The 23429-nt window shown below is 50.0% G+C and overlaps 1 protein-coding gene across 6 annotated transcripts in view; it reads left to right on the top strand.

Moving 5' to 3' along the window:
• ACACA (acetyl-CoA carboxylase alpha) overlaps window positions 1-23429 on the top strand; it is a 99688-nt gene that overhangs the window by 37505 nt on the left and 38754 nt on the right. For 3 of the 6 annotated variants that reach the window (XM_066201960.1, XM_066201961.1, XM_066201959.1), the window contains 12 exons: window positions 5243-5266; window positions 7226-7369; window positions 7878-7974; window positions 9210-9317; window positions 11257-11313; window positions 11637-11681; window positions 14361-14402; window positions 14761-14976; window positions 15508-15663; window positions 17342-17545; window positions 20555-20710; window positions 21259-21405. In XM_066201960.1, the coding sequence (XP_066058057.1) occupies window positions 5243-5266; window positions 7226-7369; window positions 7878-7974; window positions 9210-9317; window positions 11257-11313; window positions 11637-11681; window positions 14361-14402; window positions 14761-14976; window positions 15508-15663; window positions 17342-17545; window positions 20555-20710; window positions 21259-21405 (1396 nt within the window). The remainder of the gene's footprint in view (window positions 1-5242; window positions 5267-7225; window positions 7370-7877; window positions 7975-9209; window positions 9318-11256; window positions 11314-11636; window positions 11682-14360; window positions 14403-14760; window positions 14977-15507; window positions 15664-17341; window positions 17546-20554; window positions 20711-21258; window positions 21406-23429) is intronic. The other 3 variants (XM_066201955.1, XM_066201957.1, XM_066201958.1) reach the window with 3 other exon arrangements.

Raw genomic sequence — 23429 nt, 5'->3', positions numbered from 1 at the left:
TTTGGGAGCTGCTGTTACATGGTGCCACCCATTTTTCACCACTGCCTCAGGTATTTTTAAACCCTGGTCCCTTTGTGTCAGATGTCTGTGAACCTTCGAGAGCCCGAGTTTTACTGAAGCCAATAATCACGTAGAGAAAACAGCAAACTGCTAATGGTTTAAATTCTAATTAGGTTTTTAAATTTACATTTAAATTCTTCGTTATTGGTATTTAACCCTGCTATGCCTCTACTTAATTGGGGCAGAAACAATCCCAGTCACTCCTCCCGAGCTGCCTGATCGCAGCTCGGGCTCAGGCTTTGTGTTTTTGGCCATGGAAGGATTGCCATCAGCTGCCCACAGGGAAGCAGAGAGGACAGAAAAGCTGTTAAATCTGCTGACAAAGTCACAGAAGTGCAACCTGCTCCTGGTGGGTTTTGTGGGCAGAAAACTGTCTGGGGAATTATTTGTTGAAATTAACAGAAAACATCCTGATGTAAGAATCCCCACTGAACGGCGAGAGGAAGTCACAGGGAGGAAAATATCTTCTGATGGGAATCCCAGAGGGTTTTGTGGCTCCATCAGCACTCCCTGTGCCCGGTGCAGGGCAGATGAGGAGTGCAGTGTCACCATCTGGCAGCAAATGGAGTTTGGGGAGCCCTCTGCGAGCAGGAATCCAATCTGGAGGCGTGGATCCAGGGGGATCTCTGCGATGCTGATGGCCCCACGCTGCAGACCAGAGCAGAGCCCTTGCCCGGGGATGGAGAACCTGCCTGGAGCTGCCAGGAAGGGTCCTGGGGAGAGGGGATGGGAGGGAAGGAGGGAGGGATGAGCCCTGCTCGGAGCTGTGCTCTGCTCCCCGCTCGTTCTGCCAGCCCTGCTGCCATGGCAGGAATATTGACTGGTGCTCCGAGGGCTCAGCTGCCTTTGTGAGCCTGGCAGCCCAGGTGACAGACACTGAAAGGCCTTTCTGAGGTGTTCGTGGAACTGGCCTTGCCTAATCTTAGCTTAAAATCTCCTGTTCAAAGAAACATTGTGCGTCGAGGAGAGGGAATTATAGCGCTTTCTCAACAAAAGTGCTGCTTTCTAATCCCCTCTCCTCTCCTGCTTTCCAGCAGCCTTTCTTATGTCTGGAGCTGTAAGGTTTAAATTAAACTGGGACATTGTCTGCTGCAGCCAGCTCTGCTGCTGCCCTGCTCCTCCCAGAGCATCCCTTTCTCTCCAGCCGCCCCAGCCAGGCTGCTCAGCTGCTTCCTCGAGCCCCCCTTCCCCAGGAGCAGATGTGCTGGAGGATCAGGAGGGAAGAACTCGGAGATAAATGTGCTCCCACAAAACACTCCCCTGTTTTTCTCAGAGCTGGATGTGTCCCCTGTGTCAGGGGCTGAGACAAGGAGGCCCAGAGGTGCTGGATATATCCTGATTTTGCTCTTGGGGGTGGATATATCCTGGTTTTGGGGTGTGGCAGGGATGGGTAGCCCAGGGCTCTGCCTTCTGCTTCCTCGAGCCCCAGAGGAAACTGAAATAGAACCCAGCCTGGTTTTGGTCAGCCTTGCCTTCCCAAGCCCTCTGGGCACTGAGCCCACACCTTCCCTCTGTGCCGTGGACACCCCCAGCTGCCACACTGGGCCTTGGGATGTCCTGAGGGATCTTGGATCAGGCTGCAGCCTTGGGAGGAGGCGGTAAGGAAGGGTTTGGGCGCTGCAGATGAAGTTTTGATGATGGGCCGGGCTGAGCTCTAGGGCAGGTGTGGCAAAGGAGATGTGTGATGGCAGCACACCCTGGGGGCCTCTGGAGCCAGGGAGGCACACGCTCCACAAACATGGGTGCAGAGGCAAACGCCTTGTGTGGGCTGAATTCCTTCCTGGGGCTGCATCCTGCTGTCCGTGGTGCTTTCAAGGGTGGCATTCAAGCCCTGGCATGAGTTGCTCTGCGTTTCATCAAACCACAGGGTGGCCTGGGCTGTAAGGACCTTAAAACTCATCTCATTCCTCCCCCTGCAATGGACAGGGAACTTCCCACCAGACCAGGTTGCTCACGGCCCCATCCAAAGGGATTTCCACCATTATAAATGTCTCATCTTGTGCTTGGTTTTGCCTGGAATCCGCTCCCCCTGTGCTTGTGCATGTTTGTCCATGCCCCACCTTGGCCTCTGGTGTTGCTGATTTCAAGGCTTACGAGTGGTGCGTGATCTCTCCTTTGCTGTCTCCTGATGTTTTGTCATCTGTGGGGTATTTTGGTTGTTCCTTTTCGTCAGCCTCTTCCTTAGCTCACAGGTAGAAACCCTTTGGAAGGCTGAAAGCCAGGTTAAATACCCCTGGCCCCAAACTGGGCTTTTTTAGGAACCCCACACTCACTCCCACGGAGAGCAGTGCGTAGAGGTTTTTTTCCCTACTATCATTTCGCAACGATCTGCTCATAAAATGTGAATTTCTGGCAGAGTTGAAAGCGTTTTCTAGTTGCTGGAACAGCCTCTGGCATCAGTCTTTGGATGCCAGGAGTGACCCAGCTGTGCTGCTGTGGGCTCTGACCCTACCTGCAGCCCCAAAGGGAAAACTCCTGGGGTGTCGGGAAGCTTGAGGTCCTCTCCTTGTTGTGAGAGTGGTTTGTACGGGGAGGGAGGAGGGGGAGAAATGATTCCAGGACACCTGTAAATCCCTGCAGCCCCGTGCTGAGGTTTGATGTTAATTAGGCAGCAGGCAGCAGTAATGTGCTGCTGTTCCCTTGGCTTGCCTGCCTCGGAAAGGGCAAAATCTTCCAGCAGAGCAAAGAAGGGGCTGTGGAAGGGGCAGCAAACTGAATGGAACGACGATAATTTTATGCAAATTGGACTTCTGTAGCAGATTCAGCTTGGCTGAATCACAGAGGGAGCAGAAGAATAAGGGAAGAAAGAGGGAGAGGGAAAAAAAAAAAAAAACCAATCAAAATGTATGGTTTGAGGCATGTTTCACAGCCTTCTGGTTAGATTCTTCTGCTGAAATGAAGAAACATAAGAGGAATGGCACTGGTCAGAGCCAGTGGAATTGCTCTTTCTCCTGTGGTACTGCTGTTAATAACTACAAGTGGGTTATTGAGCCAACCTCTGCTGATTCTGCTTTGCTGCCTCATTTCCAAAGCCTTGCCCTGTGCTGGCACTCGCTGGCAGCTGCAGCTCTGCATGCGTGGCCATGGCCTGGGGGGAGAGCTCCTGTTCCTCACAGGAAAACGGGGAGAAAGGCAGGAGGGGGCAAGGGGAACGGAATTCAGAGTGCCCAGGGGGTGCGGGAGCAATGGGGCTGGAGCTGAGGAGGGATCAGGGCAGGGCTGGGGCTGCTGTGGGGCACAGGGTGTGAGGCTGGGGGTGCCGGCACTCACCCCTGCTGCTGCTGGGGGCTCTGGTGTGGCCCTGGCACTCAACCAGGGCATGGTTTGGGCTGGAAAGGACCTTAAAGATGTTTCATTCCACCCCTGCCATGGGCAGGGACACCTTCCACTGTCCCGGGCTGCTCCGAGCCCCGTCCAGCCTGGAACACCTCCAGGGATCCAGGGGCAGCCACGGCTTCTTCGGGCACCCTGTGCCAGGCCCTCACCTGGAATTCTTCCCTGACATCCCATTCGAGCCTGCTCTCCCTCAGTTCCAGTCCTCTCCTCCTTGTCTTGTTTCCCTCCCTGCCATTCCTGCCCGAGCCTCTTCAGCTCCGTGTGGAGTGGCAGGAGAAGCTCCCAGAGCACAGCACCAGGGTGCCCTTCTTGAGGCTGAACTGAACATTTGTTCTGCTGTGGGTTTTTTTTGGTTTTTTTGGTTTTTTTTTTGTCCCTCTCTTTCCTGAAAGCCTTCCAGGGACGGCTACAGGAGTGTTCCTGCTGGGGGTAGGAACTGCCAGTCCTCTCCAGACTATTTTTTCCCACTGAAGGAGATCACATGCAGCTTTCCCACTCTTTGCCAAGCTCAAAAAATAGTCCCAACCCCCTGAGGGCTGGAGGCCCGTTCTGTGCTGACCACAGGCTCTGCAGCACAGGGTCTGTCCCCACCATCCCCCTAAAAATTAAATATCTGTGTTACTTACACCACAACAGATACGTTTTTAGCAAATTTTTTTCCCCCCCATCATGCGGTTTAAGGAGATTATGGGGATTTTTTTTTTTGTGCCTCTACCAGTAATGCACCCAACGCATCTCCTTGTGGTGAAGGTGACTCTGCTGTGAGCAAACCAGTTTGGGACAGGAGCAGGGCAGGCAGGCCCTGACCAGGGTGACCGTGGAGTTCACTGCTCATTAGGCACTGAGCCTTCGTGCTCCGGAACTTGGGGTCTTGCCCGTGGTCCGGGGTGTCAAAAAAGTTTTTGGTTTGATCTCCTGAAGGGAAGGGGGTGAATGTCCACTCAGGTGTTCCTCAAAGCTTCTCCTTTCCATCTTTTCCTTCTTGCTTATCCCTTTGCACAAGCCTCCTGTGCGCAAGGACCTTTTTTAAAAAATTTAATCCGTGCTGTTTTGCATGTCAGATCCCAGCAGTTTTTCCACCTTGCACGGAGCACCCTCCTGGCTGTCCCTGGTGTGGGCTGGGCTGTGCTGCTGCTCTGCTGGTGTGAAAACGTGCCTCTCGCTCCTCTCTGCCTTGTGTGCACCACTGAGCCCTGGGCTGCACGCAAATACAGGGAGAGCTGGGCTGGTGTTCCAAAAGAATTGGTAAAGTTTGCCTCAAATTAGCCTGAGGTGCGTTCCTTTTAGCCTCGAGGTTGTTCTTTTTCAGTGCTGAATGCTGAAAACGCAGCGCGTTCCCTGGTGCTGTGTGTGTTTGCTTTGTTCCTGCGTTGTGGGAGCCTGTGCGTGGGCTGCTGCTTAGCCTGGAGCTCTGGCACTGAGGATTTGGCTTGTTTTCCTGAACCTGTTGCTGTTTTCCTGTGTGAGATAGTCATTTATTTTATTTATTATTATTTTTTTTTGGTTTGCATCTCTGCTGTTTGCTGGTCCGTCAGGGAGCGCAGGCTCCCCTCCCCTCCCACACTTGGTGTGTGCAGAGGGCTCGAAGTGGGGACAGTGGGATGTGGGCTCCCTTGCAGATGCCAAGTGTTTTCCTGGGGTGTATCCCGTGGTTTTCCTGCTCTGTGCATGGCCTGGCCCTGCCCCTGGCAGGCGGTGGGTGCCTCCCCAGGGCCCCTGGCAGCTGCCAAATGTGGGAAGAGTCAGCTGTAAAGGTGTTGCTGGTTGTGTGCATCGGTTTGATGATGGTTCTTTATGATGGCCTTCACTAACCAGTCTGTGACTAACTGTGGTTGTTTGATTACAGAGGGAACATCCCCACGCTAAACAGGTACGGTACTCGTCATCTTTTCAAATTTCCAAAGCCACCCTAGAAAGAAGTAGCCTAATCCTGAATGTTTTAACATCTTTTTGTTGTAGTGCCCCTCTCTTGACTTGGGAAACTCTCAACCATAACTCTTCTTTTACCTTCCCTTTTCCTCTCCCTTTGTCTAAAACATGTTTTCAGCTTTTCATTAAAAAAAAAAAAAAAAGAATAAAATCTTTGCATGCGGCAGTCCTTGAAATCAGATTTGCTGGGTGACTCAGCTCGTCTGCAGTGTGTTACACAGCAAAGTGCTGTCCCAGGGTCTTTTTTGGCACTGGATTCCCACGTGGTGACCCTCTGGCAGTTCCTCCCAGCCCTACCTGGTGCTACCCTGGTTTCTTGTCCATGGCTTAGAATTTGTCAAGGCTGTTTCACCTCCCTCACACCATAGATGAACCTGCATCTCAAACAGCTGACAGCATGTTTTGTTGTGGTTTGGACGCTAATTTTTCCTCCTGTGTCTCAGTTGAAAACTATTTCTTGTTTTAAATAATACATGAAAAATGTCTGCTGTCTCCTTGTTCCGTTCCTGTTCTGTGATAGTTTTTGTATTAGTTGTAAGAAATGTACACCGAGGCATGTCCTGAAAAATTCCTCTCTTCCAAAACGTGAATACCTATTATTTATTACTGCTTACAAGCCTGTTTAGGGAAAAAATAGTAAAAACGGGCTTGGAAGTCTCACGGCTCTTAATCAGAGATAAATTGCGGAAACAGAGAGTGACTTTAAGCATGGAGAGCTATTAATCACACTGATGATACTTTAGACTTGTTAACACTGTACTCAGGGCCGTATCACAGAGGGTTTGGCGTGTGGAAAGGAGGGGATCTCAGCAAAGCTGGGAGGTGGCTGTGGCAGGAGCGGCTGGCCCTGCTTTTCCCACACAGCTCAGCACCCCTTGGACTTCACAGCTCTGAGGCAGCCTAGGTGGTGGGGAATCCATTCCCTGAGTGTTTCCCCCGTCTCCTCCTGTTGTGGCAGCGGTTGGGAGGAGCAGAATTCCTGTGTCCCCAGGCCCCGGGGAGGGAGAGCGAGGAGCGCGTGGTCCCTGGGCCAGCTCCCTGCTTGTGCCTCTTCAGAAGTGTCGCCACGTTGCAGGCAGCTCTTGAGGGAAGCCTGAATGAAGATGAGTCTGTAGTGCAGCTCAGAAATTGGTGATCATTACTGCAGAGAAGGCAGACCCCAGCTGTGGTCACCAGAGCAAGGTCCAATCTAATCGTGGGCTCTTTTCCTCACTGTGTGAGAGGCTTCCTAAGTCCTGACCGTGGCATTGTGAGGCTTTAAAAAAACATAAAAAATCACAGGATCAGTGAGGTTGGAAAAGACCTTCAAGACCATTGAGTCCAAGCTGTGACTGATCCCCACCTTGTCCACCAGCCCAGAGCACTGAGTGCCCTGTCCAGCTGTTTCCTGAACGGAAAGAGTAGGAGTGTGAGTGTAAGACTCAGGAAAGAATTTTGGAGGAGTCACTGTACCGTGCTGCATTTGGGGAGTGCAAATTACAGTGTGATCAGAAAAATCCTGGAATCAATAAGATAACACAGCGTATTTTTCAACCTCATTTGCAAAGATGTACTGAATCCTTCAAGTGTCAAATCTTAGCGTTGTCGCTGTTTGAATCATGTTCCACCTGTAAGGCAAAAAACGTAAAGACAGGAGGAAAAATCAGTTCAGCTTTGCACAGCCAGAATTCTCCTGTCATCCCAAGAAATGCTTGTTTTAAGGGGTTGTAACATTATTTGCTAACTCTCGAGTGTTCCTGTCCTTGGGACAACACCCAGGTGAGGGTGGCACCAGAGGCATGGCAGGGAAATCCACCGTGGGTTGCACAGGTGGTCAGAGCCCGCGCCCAAACTGCTCCCAGTGCCGTCCCCCCCCTTCCCCTGTCCCCGCTGACCGTGCTCTTGTTGCCTTGCCGTTTAGAATGTCCTTCTCCTCCAACCTCAACCACTATGGGATGGTGCACGTGGCCAGCGTGAGCGACGTGCTGCTGGACAACTCCTTCACGCCGCCGTGCCAGCGCATGGGGGGCATGGTCTCCTTCCGCACCTTCGAGGACTTCGTCAGGTCTGTGGGCAGCCCTGGGCCCTGCTTCTGTGGCCACCTCCCCACCTGGGCCCTGGTAAAGCTGGGGGAAGGCTTTGCTAGGTCTGGAGTCAGGTTTAGGCTGGTCCTGAGCGTGTTTCCCTGTTTGGATCCCCGTGTGTGTCCCCGTGTTGTCTCAGGCTGCGGTTTGCAGGCAGAGGGGTCAGCATCCCGGGCTCCTGCTGGTTGGAAACCTTTTGGGAACGTGCCGATGTCTCCGAATGCTCTGTTGGTGTGTGTGGGAGGGGAGTTCTTTGTGCCTCCAGCCTTTTTGGGTTTGGCAAACCCCCAGCAGAGCCCTCAGCCCGCACCCAGGAGGCCTCTGCCGAACGTTGGACAGTCCAGACTCTGGTTTGAGGAATTGCCTCCTCGTCTTTGAGCCCAGCAAGGGAAGGAGCCCTCTCCTCCCAGGGCTGGTGGGTTCAGTGCTGGGCGCTCCGCGGGCTGGCAGCGGCGTGGAGGTGACTGCTCCTTCCCTGGTGTATTCCAGGATCTTTGATGAAGTCATGGGATGCTTCTGCGACTCTCCCCCGCAGAGCCCGACGTTCCCCGAGGCCGGCCACGCTTCCCTGTATGATGAAGACAAGGTAGGGTGGAGTTTTTTTTCTGGAAGGAGCTCTGAGGCTGGCAGCAGGGCTGAGGCTGGGTGCTCCTCCCCGGCTGGAGTGCTGGGAGCAGGAGTTGGGAGCTCTGTGTATTTATGGCTGTGATTTGCTTGCTTGTTCCACAGCAGGTGACTCGGCGTAGGCGGCCGCTTTCCGGCTCCGTTCTAAAGCTACGGCTCTGCCTCTTGCTCTCCATGTAAATTTAGTTTATGGCTTTTAGCATCAGCAGAATTACGGGATCCACAGCAGCATAACAGAGTTTAAACCCACCATTAAGTCTCCAGACCCTCTCTCTGCAGCAGGATGTTGAACTGCATCTTCAGCCGTCTTTGTCCTACGTCTGGCTTGCCTTGTTTCCTGTCTTACACCCTTCCCAGTCACCTTAAATCCTGATTCTTCCCTCTGTTCCGCCCCTTGGAACTGTTTTTGGGAGGAAAAGCTGAGTGGAGCCGCTCACTTTTTGCAGGGATGTGGAGAACAGGTGCAGAGGAAGCAGGTGGTCCCTAATCCGTAGGGATAGAAGTCCAGTTTCCCTTAGAGACACAGGTAGCTGCTCCACTAGAGTGGGAAGCTCTGCTGGAATCGAGCCTGTGTCCAGAACAGGGCTTTGTTTTCCACTGATCCGTGGATCCTGATGTATGGAAGCACTGTAGCCTTTTCCAGAATATCACTGTCAACCTTAATGTCCCCAGATCCCTCTCTTTACGCCCCCCTCACCTCACCAAGGTAATTTCCTGTCCAGACTCAGTTTTTCCCAGTTAATCACAGGCTCCTGAAGGCTGAAGATGCAATTGCTTGGAGCTCTAATGGAATTGATGTTTCCACATTATTTCGTGCTGTTGTAGATATGAAAACTCACGTTGTTTTGCCCCTGCAATTGGATTAATTTGCTTTCCTTGATGTCAAAGTCCTCTCCTGTCCTTGTGCTGCGTCTGGTAAAGAGAGGCCCTGACCCTGTGCCCTGTCTCATCCTCGCACTTGGATTCTCCAAAGGAGGCTCCTCTTTGGTGTTTGTGGCCATTGACTTGTGTGAAACTGCAGATTTATGAGGCTCTTTGGTCGAGGATTCCCCTCAGAGTGTTCCCTGCTGTCCGCTGAGGTCGTTTCCCCCAGAGCATCTCTGCTTTAAAGCTGGGTTTAGGGTGCCTGTTCTGAGGAGTGGCAGGTGTTAAGCTGGTTATTATTTAACCGCGGGGAATATTCCCTTGTGCCTGCAGAGTGCCCGGGAGGAGCCCATCCACATCCTCAACGTGGCCATCAAAACCGACAGCGACGTCGACGACGACAGCCTGGCTGCCATGTTCAGGGAGTTCACCCAGAGCAAGGTGAGCTCCCTGCATCCCCCCTCTGCCTCTCTGGGCTTCTGCAGGACGGGAAAAGTCTGTCTGTTCCCCAGGTTTGGGGTGGTTTTGTGGAGCATTCACCTTTTACGATATTCCTGGCACAAGGAGGAATTATTTGGCGTGTTCTGTGTCTCCTTCCTAAGCGTGGGACACACCTTAGAGACCCAGATGTGAGCGCTGGGTCAGTTGTGAGACAGCCTGGGTTGGGAGCAGCCTCCTTGTGTCCACTCTGGGCTCCGCCTGCACCTGACTCTCTGGTGGTGTGAAGAACTCCACCAGTTTGTGGAACTGGGATTCCTGGTACTGGCTTGGGGAGTGCTGTGAGAGCACCTCCAGCCTCGCAGTGTGGGAGGTGGGAAGATATCCTGCAGAAATCAGGGCTTCCAAAATGGGGCTGGCATCCACGTGGCTGCAGCAGCCTCCTGTCTCTTTAAACAAGGAAAACAATCAAATCTAAGAATTAAAACTAGTTCTGCTTTTCATCTGCTTGATCATGCTCCAGGCGTTTTATGGGAGGGGGAATAAAAGGAAAGAAATAAAAAAAATATATATTAAAAAAAAAAACCAACCCAAAACCGCATTAAACTATCAAATAGGTTGATCCAAATTGTCCAAATAATCTTCTAGTCCCAGCATGTTGTGCGTGGTTTTTTTTAATAGAAATTAGGATCATATACTTGTAAATGACTTGTGGAGGAGATTGAGGCAGTCAGTGGAAATGGAGTTTCTCCAGGTGCTGATGGCTAATCGCTCTCTAATAGCTGTGGCCTTGCTGGGAGACCCACATTATTACCATGTAATCAGAATCCTGTTGCTCTGCTGTTATTGTCTGCCACTTGTGGAATTTTAAAAGCAATAACAATTTTTGCTTTTTTTTTTTTAAATCGCGGCGTTATTAAAGTTATTTTCTTCCTCTTGCCATGAATATAGTCACTGGTGCTCATTTTCAAAGGGCTTAACCTTAGTGAAACATCACAGTCTGTGCCGAGAGGGGCTGGTTTGTTCCTGCTTGAGCTGAGTTTGTTGTTCCTTTTTTGAATTGGAAGAGGGAGGAGGAAGGAGAAAAGTTTGAAAAAGAGGAGAATTACGAGATCTCAACACTTCAAAGGATCAGTGGTGTGGCAAATTCTGACGTGGCAGCACTCCTCTGAGAGGGGGCTCGGGGCAATATGAGGAAGAAGCAGCCAGACTGGAAATTCTGTGATCCGTTCGAAAAAAATAACTGACTTGCATCGCCTTTGCAATGTGGACTCCCAGGGATGGTTTGGGTTGGAAGGGACCTTAAGGCCCTGCCTGACGTCCCATCTAACCCTTGTCCGTCTAATTCTTGCCACGTTCCTCTCTGCCCATACAAAAAGCCCCTCTCCCTTCTATTTTAATGCCCTTAACGCACTGGGGGGGTCACAGTGAGGGCCCCCCAAAGGTTTCCCCAGGCTGAGAGCTGGATGTGTACTTTGGGCCGGGTTATCCACGAGCTTTCTGTGCCCAAGGCAAGTATGAGCTACGTGCTTCCACGGGATAGCTCCTTCAGAACTCCTTTTCCATCATCTTCCATGACTTTTACCACGTCTACGCCGTGCTCCCTTCAAAAAGCAAATCCTGGCAGACGAACGAGGAAATTTCCTGCAAGATTTGGGTGTGACTCTTTTGGTTTCAGGCTCAGCTGGAATTCACTGTTCCTGTGGTTTAGTTATTTACCTGCTCAGGTAGAACTGGGGTTTCGGGTGAGGATTTGGGTGTTTATGCTGCTAAAGGAGCATCTGGTGGGAAATCCTGGCTCCGAGGAGGCTGAAGGGGAGCAGGAGCTCAGAGGCAGAAGGATCTGCAGAGCTTTTTCACTTCGCAGAGGATTTCAGCATGTTTTTAGCCTGTTCTTTTTCTGCCAGCCCAGTCACCTGTTTTCCATGCTTGTTTTTTGCAGAAATCAGTCCTGATTGAACATGGCATCCGGAGGCTGACTTTCCTTGTAGCACAAAAGGTATTTCAGTGTCTCTCCTGATGCTCAGCACTCTTTGGTTTCTAGCTCATTATAATGTTGGCATCTGACAAGTTGTTTTTTTTCCCCCAAATTGAACACTGTATTTACTGTATTTAGTTCTGTCTTCACTGTTTTTGTCTTCTAAAACTTGAGATGGTTTTCATGAATTCGCTTAAGAAAGTTAATTTACAATTGTGAACAATCTTGACACCTCTTGTATTCTTGAATTAATTAATTTTTGATTTTAATCCTAATTGCTAGCTGTCTTCTGCTTTTTTTTTTTTTTTTTTTTTCTTCCTGTGTGTGTGTGTTTCGTTTGTAAGGACTTCAGGAAACAGGTCAACTATGAGGTGGATCAGAGATTCCATGTAAGTAAAAAGGGCCTGGAGCATGGTGGCATTCCTGTCGTGAGGCCAGGAGACGCACGGGGGGCTCTGGGCTTCTCATTTGGATCTCAGGCAGCCATTTAATGGTGTCAAAGTGAAGTGGTGAAGTTATTTGTTTGGACATCTGACTGCAAACCCAGGCTGGGCCCGTGGCATTCCGAGGGGCCGCTGAGGCTCTGAGTCTCCCTCGTTACCTGGCTGAGCTCGGGAAGCCACACTGATCGACATTTCCTTGTGTTTTCAGTGTTGTCTTCTGTTCTAAAGTGCAATTATCGGTGACACCTTGGTGTTTCTTACGTAGTGTGGTGATTTCTTTCGGCTTCTTGCTGATTTCTAACACAACTCGCAGCAGTCGCTGAAGGGACCTGTTAAATTTTGCAGAGTGCTTTTGTGATGTGGGAAATGTTTGATGCTCTTACTGCTGAGAATTACTTCCTTCCCCAGGGCCTGGGCATCAGTGAGGCCTGGTTTAGGTGGCAACGTAAGGCATAAACCAGATTTTTATCTCTTGGGTGTCTACTTTTCAATTCTGGAAGTTCTCAGGAGCCTTTGAAGTGCAATAATTTCACCCTTGTGCTCCACAGAGCTGGTCTAGGAAGCTTTATGAAGGGAAAACTAGTTTACAAATCAGCAGAAGCAGTGTTTGAACTTATTTCGGAGTCACCACGTGGGAATTGTTGCTCACAGTACAGGCACAGAGGTGTCAGTCAACGCCTTAGCAAAGTGGATTTTGTGGAGAGTTTTTTGGGACATTTCGCACGAAGAATCTCGGCTTGAGGTTTGAAAAAGGAAGTTTTAGAGAACAGAATGGGTGTTGGGGCAACTGAAAAATCAGAGTTGCTGAGTAAGTGCTGTGGGACGTGTCAGGGGTCAGAGAGGAGGCACAGAGCAGAAGGAGCCATCCCCACGCCCTCCCTGCATCCTCAGTGTGGTGTCATCTGGCTGCAAAGTTTGTGGAGCACCTCTGGGAGCTGCTCTGTCAGTCTTTATTACTGTCTGCCATCCCAGCCCCTTCATTACTGGACCAACTATTAACTTAGCCAGGGCCTGGGCTTGGGTTTGTTTTTGTTTTAATTACAGTCTATATAATTAGTTCCCAGCATGTTGAGGTAATAGAGAGTTGCTCCAGCAAGCTTCCAATTTCCTCATCTCATTAGGTTTTTAACGTGATTATTAGTATAATAATCAACTCTGATGATTTCTGGTGTAGCTTTTCGCATTCTGCGGTTTGCAGGGTGTCTTGATTGGCTAATTTAGGCAAATTATTTTGATTGTCTTGATGATGGTTGGTTGATTAGAACACAGCAGGGGTATAATTCTTCTGCCTAGGAAATGGAGCACTCTTTTTGGATTTTGGTACCAGGGCACTGAGGATTTTTGTCCGCGTGCACGTCTAATTATGACACTTTGCCCACCACACCAGTGAGGTGCCCTGGAAGCAATTCCATTAGTGGTGGAATGAGCCTGGAGATGGTGGGAGAAGCTGGCAGAGTGCAGAGGAGGACAGGGAGGAGGGACTGGGAGAAGTGAGGAAACATGGAAGAGATTGTTTCTCAGATGAGGCTCCCAGACAATGGATAGGTTGGGTGAGACTGAATTTTTAGGCAGCGTTTCTTGTACCACTGCCTGTTTTGGAAGGGTTTCCAGGCAAACACAAGTTGCTTTGCTCAACTGAGAGTCATCAGGTGAGGTTTGGGGGCTGTTTTACTTAGGAAGAAAGGAAGATGACTGACTAGAACAATACTTCCAGCCTTAAAATCTGTGCTGCTCAGTGGTGGCTCGCACAGTGTCGCACTCCCTCCAGCTGGGGTTGTTCATCTTCCATGGATAATGGAATGTGAGGCAGAAATTCAGTGACTCCAGGTCAGATTCCCTGGGTTTTTTTGCTTAGTAAGACAGTTCTGGCGAGCTGTGTGTGTCCCTTCAGGTCACCTTCAGCACAGGCAGCAGTGTTCTCGTGTGGTGCCAAGCACTGACCAAAGCCCTGCCCGGTAAAAGTCTAATTCCAGAGGAGGGGATGGATTTGACTGGAGGGACAGGATGCTGTCTGGGCTTTGTCTCTTCATCTAAGATTTGTCCAATATTGCAGAAAACTCCCAAGGCTCTGCCAAGGTTTTATCTATGCAACAGCAAGTCAGAAAAACTGAGTGGTTTATGGGGGATTTTTGGAAATTTTTGTGCTGTTCCATACAGGATAATAAAGTTATTTGATTACAACTCCCAGTTTTCCTTGGGAAGAGAGTACTTCTGGCAGTAATGGTGTGAAGAGAGCTGTAGAGTGAGATCATTGCTCTGTGTACATCTGCATATCCATAGCAGAGCGTTCATATCGCTCCAGACATTTCCACGGGAATCTTAATCAGAACTAGAAAAAGTTTCCCACTGCTGTCTGGACACTTCTGTGTTGTTCTCTGTTACTAACTGGCAATAATAATCCAAAGCCAATCAAGTAGCCTCTTTTGCATTAGTGAGGGCAGCTTTAAGCTACCTCTGCTGTCTGGGAGGTGACTTGATTTCCCACCACCTTTGTGATGTTGAAAAAGTAGCTGGGGACAACTTTGTGTCACCTCCTGTGCTGCCCCAGGAGTGGCCTGAGAGCACTCTGGGGACATCAGTGCTTGCTTGGGGAGGACTAACACTGTTGTTTTTATTTTCAAACAGAGGGAATTCCCAAAATTCTTCACGTTCCGTGCCCGGGATAAGGTGAGTTGGATATTCGTAATACTTTTCTCCAAGTGTTGGTTGGCCTTATCCTTCTTTCATGCAATGATTCATGACTCAGAATCAGGACAAAACCCTCTGGTTTCTGTGGAAAAGAGGGTTTTTTGGGGGGGTGAGCTCGAGGAGTTGCTGTCCTGCAATTTGCATTATGCTCTGGGTGCTTCAACAATTTCACAGCTCCCAGCGCCAGATAGAGAAATCTGGGTTGGGTTTGTTTGAAGTTTTAGAGTTTGATTTAAATGTGAAATTTCACGAGGGGTGTGGTGGAGTTCTTGCCCTGAGTTTTTCACCTTTTCAATGCACTTTTTCCCACTCTTTCCTGTGCCCTTGGCCCCTGCAGTTCGAGGAGGACAGGATTTACAGGCACCTGGAGCCGGCCCTGGCCTTCCAGCTGGAGCTGAACCGCATGAGGAACTTTGACCTGACGGCCATCCCCTGTGCCAACCACAAAATGCACCTCTACCTGGGGGCAGCCAAGGTGGAGGTGGGCACAGAGGTGACAGACTACAGGTTCTTCGTCAGGGCCATCATAAGGCACTCGGACCTGGTGACCAAGGTGAGTTTGGCCCTCTCCAAAGGGCGGGTGAAAGCCAGGGTCATCCCAGGGACCTGCAGGATCCCAAACTGACCATTCCCTGTATGGAGAGCTGGGACTTGTGCCCTCTCCTTGCTGGTGCTGCTCTGCAGGACCATCCCTTTGAAGTCCTGGTATTCCTGTGCTCCAGGGAGGTTTTTTCAGGGGCCCAAGAGAAGAGTCATAAATCCTTAGATCTTTGGAATCTGTTGAACTTAAATCTTGAACTTAAATCTGTTGCCGTAGATCTTGAGGGCAACGGTGGGCTTGCCCTGTCTGGTTTCAGATTTACTCTGAGCTAAAGGAGGGCACCGGGCAGCCAGGTGTGGGATCCAGGCATTGGGAGCACTGGGAGCACTGGGCTGGGGGTGGATCTGCTCCAGGGCTGCCCATCCAGCGGCACCCGTGGGTTCTGTTCTCCCCGTCGTATCCCTCTGCAGTTTTCCAAGCCTTGCATTCTCTGGCCGTGATTTGTGAATGACAAGTCAATGTTTTGCTGGCGCTCTCTGGCAGGAAGCCTCCTTCGAGTACCTGCAGAACGAGGGGGAGCGTTTGCTGCTGGAGGCCATGGATGAGCTGGAGGTGGCCTTCAACAACACCAACGTGCGCACGGACTGCAACCACATCTTCCTCAACTTCGTGCCCACCGTCATCATGGACCCCTCCAAGGTGGGAGCTCCTGCCCAGCTCGGGGCTGCTTGTCTTTTCAGGGCTTCACTTGTCTGAGCTAAATGGTCTTTTGTTCACGGAATCACAGAATCGTGGGATGGTTTGGGGTGGAACTGACCTTAAAGGTCATCCTGTTCCAACCCCGGCACCTTCCACTAGCCCAGGTTGCTCCAAGCCCCGTCCAGCCTGTCCTTGGACACTTCCAGGGAAAGGGCAGCCTTTGCCAGGGTCTCCGTGCCCTCACAGTCAGGAATTTCTTCTCAGTGCCCGTCCAATCCTGCCCTCTGACAGTTTAAATCCATTTTGTTGTGCAGCTCAGCTCCTCTGTGTAAACCGAGGGGACAACTGTTAGAAATATGCTTTGTGTTCGAAACCAAACCTGTTTTTCCCTTGTGTGTTTGAGGTAAACAGTTTTCATAAGAAAGCAGATGTAAACGCTCTTCTGTTTGTTACAAAAGTTCAGGTTCCATCCAAAAAAAACCATAAGATAAATTAGGAGCTTAAAAAGAATCTGTAAATTCAGCTACTGAAGTGCCTCATTTTCAGTCTCTGGTACAAAACCACAGAGATGAACGTTATAAATAAATGAACATTAAGCTTTGCAGGTGCACAAATGAAAGTGTTCAGGCATAAAGGATGTTTGTGGTTAGCAGAATCACCACAAAGCAAGTCCCAAATCCAGGCCGAATTTAGCTGGCAATCAGCATTCAGTTCATGGGCACCCAAAGATGGGAGCTGACCTTTCCTGAGGAGAACAGCTGGAAGTTTAAAAAGATAAATTTGGTATCAAAATAACTCTCTCTTGCTTGCTGACTTTTAAATCATGATTAAAAATTGGTGGCTTCAATCCCTTTTATGAATGAACCTTTCCTGGCGTGTCCAGAGCCGTTGGTTCCCAGGAAGTTCAGAACAAGTTGGAATATTCATCCCTGGAAGTTGGGCTGCCCTCAGATCCAAACCATGACTTTTTCCTTGAGCTGCTGTGCAAAAGAGAGGGGTTTTTTTTTGGGAAAAATGCTTAGCCCAGCCTATAAATTGCCTTCTTTTAATATGCGCTTTGCCCACGGTGGTATTTTATAAAGTTTAATAGAAGAGCAGAAGGCCCAGCTCCGAGTGGTAATTGCTTTGTTGATTTAAAGCTCCGTGCAGGCAGTGAAATGTGATTATTGTGCATATAAGGGCTACAGAAACTGCTTGCCAAGGATTTGGCTTCCCTGGGTTCTGTGGTTCCCAGGTGTGAGCAAGGCCTGTGGAGGGGAGGCAGGGGGGTCCCAGTGCTGGGGTGGGGTGTGGTGGTTGGACTTGGTGATCATCAAGGTCTTTTCCAACTTAATGGTTCTGTGGTTCCGTGTGCCGTGAGGAAACAGAGCTGTGAGCCCAGCACTGTCCCGCTCCATCAGTAATCCCCAGCTGGAGTTCCTGCCTGTCTCAAGGCTTAGGATGAGGAGCGACGGGTCACCGAGGTCGTGCAACTGCCCTGGGCGCGTGCCGATGTGTGGCTCATCACCTCGGAGCAGCGGGATGGGGGGAGGACACGGAGCAGTGGTGGATCCAGAAAGAATCCCAGGACGCTCTGGGTTGGCAGGGACCTTAAAGCCATCTCAGTGCACCCCTGGCACAGGCAGGGCCGCCTCCCCCAGGCTGCCCAGGCTGCTGAGGGAGCCTTTTCCCCGCGCAGATCGAGGAGTCGGTGCGCTCCATGGTGATGCGCTACGGGAGCCGCCTCTGGAAGCTGCGCGTGCTGCAGGCCGAGCTGAAGATCAACATCCGCCTGACGCCCACGGGGAAGGCCATCCCCATCCGCCTCTTCCTCACCAACGAGTCGGGATACTACCTGGACATCAGCCTCTACAAGGAGGTGACGGACTCCAGGACGGCGCAGGTGCGTCCCTGCGGAGCCGGGGTTTTGTGTGCGTGCACACCTGATCGTGGTGTGTGCTCACCGCCACGCCAGTGAGGTGCCTTGGAAGCGGTTCCAAGAAGTGGAATTGCTGTCATATGGGCTGTGGTGTTTCCAGGTAATCACAGGATGGTTTGGGTTGGAGGGCACCTTAAAGCTCGTCCCATTCCAACCCCCTGCCCATGGGCGTGGACACCTTCCACTAGACCAGGTTGCTTCGAGCCCCTTAATACGTTCTAATGTGACACAGAATGCCAAGGATTGCTTCCAAGGGCGAGAGTGTTGGGAAGGGGACACGTTGTACCTGATGGAGCTCTTCTGTGGGCTGTGGGGTGATGCAATCTTGCTTAGGCCAGCCTGTCATGAGCCCCGTGAAGATGTACCGAGTCCTTCTCAGCACTTCTTAGAATAATATTTGCGAGAGGGCTCTTCAGGTGTGTTTTCTGAAGCGGAGGTTTTAATAAATGAGAAAATAACGACACAGAAACAAAAGCTGTACACAGAGAAGCCCCTGACACCTTGCTAAGACGCCCCAAAAAGCCCCCAGCACCTCTGCGCTCGTTCTGAAGTACACAACGATCAAGGAGGGATAGTTTGGCTTGCTGCCCAGTAGAAACAGCTTCATTTCTGAGGAGCAGCTCCAAGGTCTGGCAGGTGCTCCTGTGCTGGCACTGAGCCAACCACTGGCGAGAGAAACACAGAAAGTTCTGGTGCTTCTCCTTAAAAAGTCAGGGGTGAAACTGGAACCCCTTTTCCTTATGTGGAAACATCTGTTTGGGTGTGGAAATGCCCTGAACAGTGGTGTTTCCAGGTAATCACGGGATGGTTTGGGTTGGAAGGCACCTTAAAGCTCGTCCCATTCCAACCCCCTGCCATGGGTGTGAACACCTTCCGCTAGACCAGGTTGCTTCAAGCCCTGTAACGTGTTCTGGTATAACACAAAATTGCCATTCAACTTAGCCAGAGGAAGGAGAATGTAAAGATAAACCTGCCGCAGCAGGTGTGAAAATGTGATCAGTGAAGTCAGTCGCGTTTTCTGGTTGTTTTGTACGTGCCCTCAGTCATTTGGGCAGCTGTTTTCCCGAAGAGTTTTCCTCAGAGTGCTCAAAAAAGTGCTACAAAAGGAATCACTGCCGATGCTCATCCTGTAGGTTGTAATAAAAAAATGTTATTAATTATACGTTCTCCTGAGTAGATAGAAGGAAATCTGTGAACGTGCCCTTTAAATTCTGAAGATACAAGGAATGACCTGGGTAGGATGATGTAAAATCGTGGAAGGTGCTTTTATATCATTTTCGTGAAGCGTAATGGGCTCTTTTGTAATGGCTGTGGCTGTTGTGGTGTTTCTGTTTTCCGTGGTGCAGGGACAGCGTGGTTAACTGAAATACCTACACATGCTAAAATCCATGGAGCATGGGATGCATGGGAAATATTTAAATAGAGAAATGTTTACATCTCCCTCTGTAATCATCTCTCTGCCAGGCAGGAGAAGCAGCAGAATAAATCACTTGGGCGCTGTGAATGTAGAACACAAAGTGCTGAGTCACCTTTCTCCCCCTTTCTTCCATTTAATTTTTCCAGCGAGCTGCTGGCCGTGGAGTCCATCCAGCCCTGAGATCCTAGAGCAGATAGTGTCAGTGTGTTTTACCTCATTCCTGCCTTTGAGGGGAGATGAGGAAAGAAAAGAACGTTTTAATAATCTCCAGCAGCTCAGCTTAACCCTTGAGTTGGGTCAGTCACTTGTGAAGGTCACAAGTGAACTCTGGACTGATTGAGCTTCATTATTTAAAGCTTGGGGAATGGGCTCATGTGGGTGTGTGTGGCTCGAGCAGCTTTTCCGGTATTAAATTTGATTTGTTTTCCGGAATATTGAACCAGGTTCTAGTAAAAAAAAAAAAAAATCCTGATATTTTTAGGAAACTTCCCCCTCACGATGGAGGTTTATAGGGTGGGTTCAGATTTTTTCCTGTGTTTTCAGAGGGTTCCTTTAAACTTAGAGAAATCTTTTAAAAAATTCAAATATTTCTGATGTGCTGGGTACTTTCCTGACTTCTGAAGAACGGGAAGAAGGCTTCCTGGTGAGACAATGACCCTGATCTCTTGTTTCTCAGGAGTGATAAGTGGTGATGCTCAGCACAGACTTCTCCAGTTCCCTACAGAGCTTTCCAGAGATGGGAGGAGAATTTCCAAGTGCAGATCCTGGCAGATCCCAAGACTGGCAGTGTCACAAGCACTCACTTACCCTGAACAAATGCTTCTCCCATTAAAGTAGCTGCCTCCCAAATTAATGTCTGTGCAGACTGAAGAGGCACAAAATAAAAACAAAAACAGGCTTTACCGAATTTTGTGTAATTCTTCAATCAGATAAATTCATCTTCAATTAGATAAATTCTGAGGGACATCCCAGTCATGTCCCTCCTGCCAGGTGTGTCCCTGTTAAGCAGCATTTGGGCCGTTTTTATCCCGTTTTTATTTCCTCCTGCCTCTCCATTGAAAAGCTTCCCTTCCAAACCCTGCCTGCCCGGAATATTTAGTGCCGTGAGGCACGGCAGTTGATAATTCATGTTGCTACCCTGGGAAAATCTTTTAAACTTACAATATCAAAACTTCAAGCCCGGTGACATATGCAAGTCCTGACCCGGCTGGCGGGCGCAGCCGGCGGGTCCCGCTCCATAAATAACCGAGTTCTCCTGGCTGCTCCCAGCTCTCCCCATCCATCCATCGGCACAGGCACGGTGTCAGGGGAGCTGCTGGCCACTGGGAGCTCCTCTCAGGCCCGGGTTTGTGCTGGGGATGTGGCTCTGTGTGTGCTCTGTGCTCTGCTGGCATCGTGCAGCGTCGGTGCTGAGGTGGCTCCGAAGGGCAGCAGCGTGTGGTGGAGCAGGAGCAGCCTCGCAGAGGGCAGGGACAGTCACTCTGAGGGTTTTTGGGAAGAGCTCGGTGTACAGAACCCGTGGATTAAGCAGGGCTTGGCCGTGGTTTGTCCTGCAGATCATGTTCCAGGCGTATGGAGATAAGCAGGGACCACTCCATGGGATGCTGATCAACACTCCCTACGTGACCAAAGACCTGCTGCAGTCCAAGAGGTTCCAGGCGCAGACTTTAGGGACATCCTACGTCTATGACATTCCTGAGATGTTCAGGCAGGTGAGTATTTGGGCTCTTCTTGTTGCTCTTCCCTTCACCATCCTGACTGTCAGAGGCCTGGAGTGGCTGCCAGGGTCCCCAGGGATTATCAGCTATGGATTGAATCTACTTTGAATGAAATTAGGATAAACTGCTGCTGGAGTTCCATTGATGAGTCAGAGAGTAGAAGCTGAAGCATAAACCATCTCCCCTTTCTTGTTGCTGTTTTTTTTGTTTTCCCGCCTTGTCATCTGCCCTTCCTGGGTGGTGTTTCTGGTTTGCTGGGTCCTATCCTGAACCACCTTATTCAAATTTCACTTTCATGATTCAAATCCCAAAGCGGGTGATATCCCTGGAATGCTGTCAGCAGGGATAGGCACTGGGAGGAGGGGTATCTTAGGGTGTCCTGTTGGGAATACTGAGTTGGGAATAATCCCAGATTCTGTTGGGAGCACCACACTGGGGTGGATTGAATATAAATAAATATAAAAATATGTAATATTGAATATAGATATAAAAATCTGTCAGAAGGTGACATTCTTGACCAGAGTTTCTCTCCCCACCCTCAGTCCTTGATCAAGCTGTGGAATTCCATGAATGACCACGCGTTCCTGCCGCCCGCGCCGCTGCCCTCGGACATCCTGACCTACACGGAGCTGGTGCTGGACGACCAGGGCCAGCTGGTGCACATGAACAGGCTGCCAGGAGGAAATGAGGCAAGTGTCCTTTCCTTTCGTGCTGCTTCTCCCTCCCTGCCCCACAAGACGCTGTGCTTTGGGGCTGGCTTTGACAGTTGTAATGAAAATTTACCAGCCGGGCACAAAAATCTGTTCTTCCGGCCTTTCACAGATGGAATCTCACTCTTGAAAATGAGATTTTTTTTTTTTTTTTTTGTTTCATTAAAAATTAATACCTTCCCTACAATGGCTGTTTTAGCTTCCATAGTAAGTGATGATTCCATTTCAAACCTGTGCCTATGCTGGGCTTCCTTCGTAATTAAAAAACGCTCGTTCAGCTGTTCCAGGTAACTGGGGTCTGTATTTGGGCAAAATGTGTTTAACAAGACTAAAGAGAAATATTTTCATTTGCTAAAAAAAAGAAAAACAAACCCACAAACCCAAACCACAGAACAATCTGGTTTATGCTTCCATTTCCATGCTCCCCACACAGTTTGTATCAAGGTGTGTGGAACCTCCCCCTCTGGAGCAGGACTTACTCAAGGCTTACAACGAGCTGATGCTGGCGATGGCAGAGTCACTCCTGGAGCTCGAGCAGGAGGAGGCTTTGCTGTCGTGGTGGGGTTTTGCTGGAGTATCTTCCCATTAGGAAGGCAAAATTTGCAGCTTTGGGATGACTGCAGAGTAAAGAGAACCACTAGAAGATGTGGTGGATACTTTTGTGGGAATTATTAAGTGAACGTTCCAAAGTAACTTGAATTTGAACAGTTCTAAGTGACGGTGTCATTTATTTTCCCTTGGTGTCGTTGAACCATATTTTCCTAAATACACAGCTTAAGGTTTGCAGAGGGCTCTGTTCAAACCCACCAGGGTAGTGATGCAAGGGAACAGGGGTTTTCCTCACCATTTCCTGCATGGGTCTTGCCAGGGGAAGGTTTGGAACGGGATTTTTGCAAACCGCCCCCGATGGTGACTCTGGGCTCGCTGCGGGCTTGTCTTCTGCTGGACTTGAGGAGCAATGTTTGAACTGGTCTAATTAAAGCTGGAATGAGCTATTCCCTGCATTCCCAGTGCACGCTGAGGCTGCTGGGGAGCCCTGTGCCATCATCTTTCTCTCTTTCCCTGCTCTCATTCAGCGTTTGAGTGGATGGTGGCTGGGGAAACAGCAAAGTCCCTCAGGGACGTCGCTCTGTTCTTGCTGAAATTACAAGCACAGAGCTGCCTGGGCATGAACATGTAGTGTTTACTCTGCCAGTATGAATACAAATAGTCTTATTATAAGAGATTCTGTACCCAAAGACCACCAAAAAAAAAAAAAAAAAAAAAAAAAAAATTAGGGGATTTTTTTTAACCCTTGGTAAGACTTCGTCGTGCTCAGTCTGTAAAGAAATTACGTGGCTGTTGTGGTGTGTGGAGTGTTGGTGTGTAAATTAATCGGAGCTGATGTGATCTATCGAATGTCTTCCTGTCCAGAGGGGTTGTAGAGGTTGTGGGCTCCCCACCCCTGGAAGTGTCCCAGGCCAGGCTGGATGGGTTTGGAGCGCCCTGGGACAGTGGAAGGTGTCCCTGCCATGGCAGGGGTGGCACTGGATGGGCTTTGAGGTCCCTCCAGTTCCACAGTGCCCCAGAGATCCAGTGCTCGTTCCAGTGAGCTGACTGGCAGGTGAAATAGGAACTTCTCAGGTAAATGTGAGATTTTTACCATTATTTTCCTTCCTTGCCAGCGAAAGGCGCTGATTCTCTGCATTCAGAGCCGTTGGAGAGGTCGCCCGTGGTGGTTTTCAGTAAAGAGGAGATACCTGGTGGGAATTGCTGCCTGTGGTAAATGCCGTTGTTGTTGTTGGGTACACTTAGGTTCTCCTTGTTTTGGATCAGAGGTTCAGAGCCGTTCCCACACTTCCAGTGGGAGCTCCAGCACTGGGGAATCGGTGTCTCAGAGCCAGGGCTTGGCCTTCCTGACAGTTACATTTCCTCCCTGTGAAAAGGGGTCAAGACGCTCTTGCTCTTACAGCGTTCAGCTGAGCTGAGTGCCCTGAGTGTTTGAGCTGATGGGAGGAATTGAG

This window comes from Chamaea fasciata, unplaced genomic scaffold (genome assembly GCF_029207755.1).
Source record: "Chamaea fasciata isolate MVZ Bird 193981 ecotype frontalis unplaced genomic scaffold, bChaFas1.0.hap1 SCAF_21, whole genome shotgun sequence".
In the NCBI taxonomy this organism is placed as follows: domain Eukaryota; kingdom Metazoa; phylum Chordata; class Aves; order Passeriformes; family Sylviidae; genus Chamaea; species Chamaea fasciata.
The sequence above is the reverse complement of the archived record's forward strand: the minus strand, read 5'-3'. Positions and strand labels throughout refer to the sequence as shown.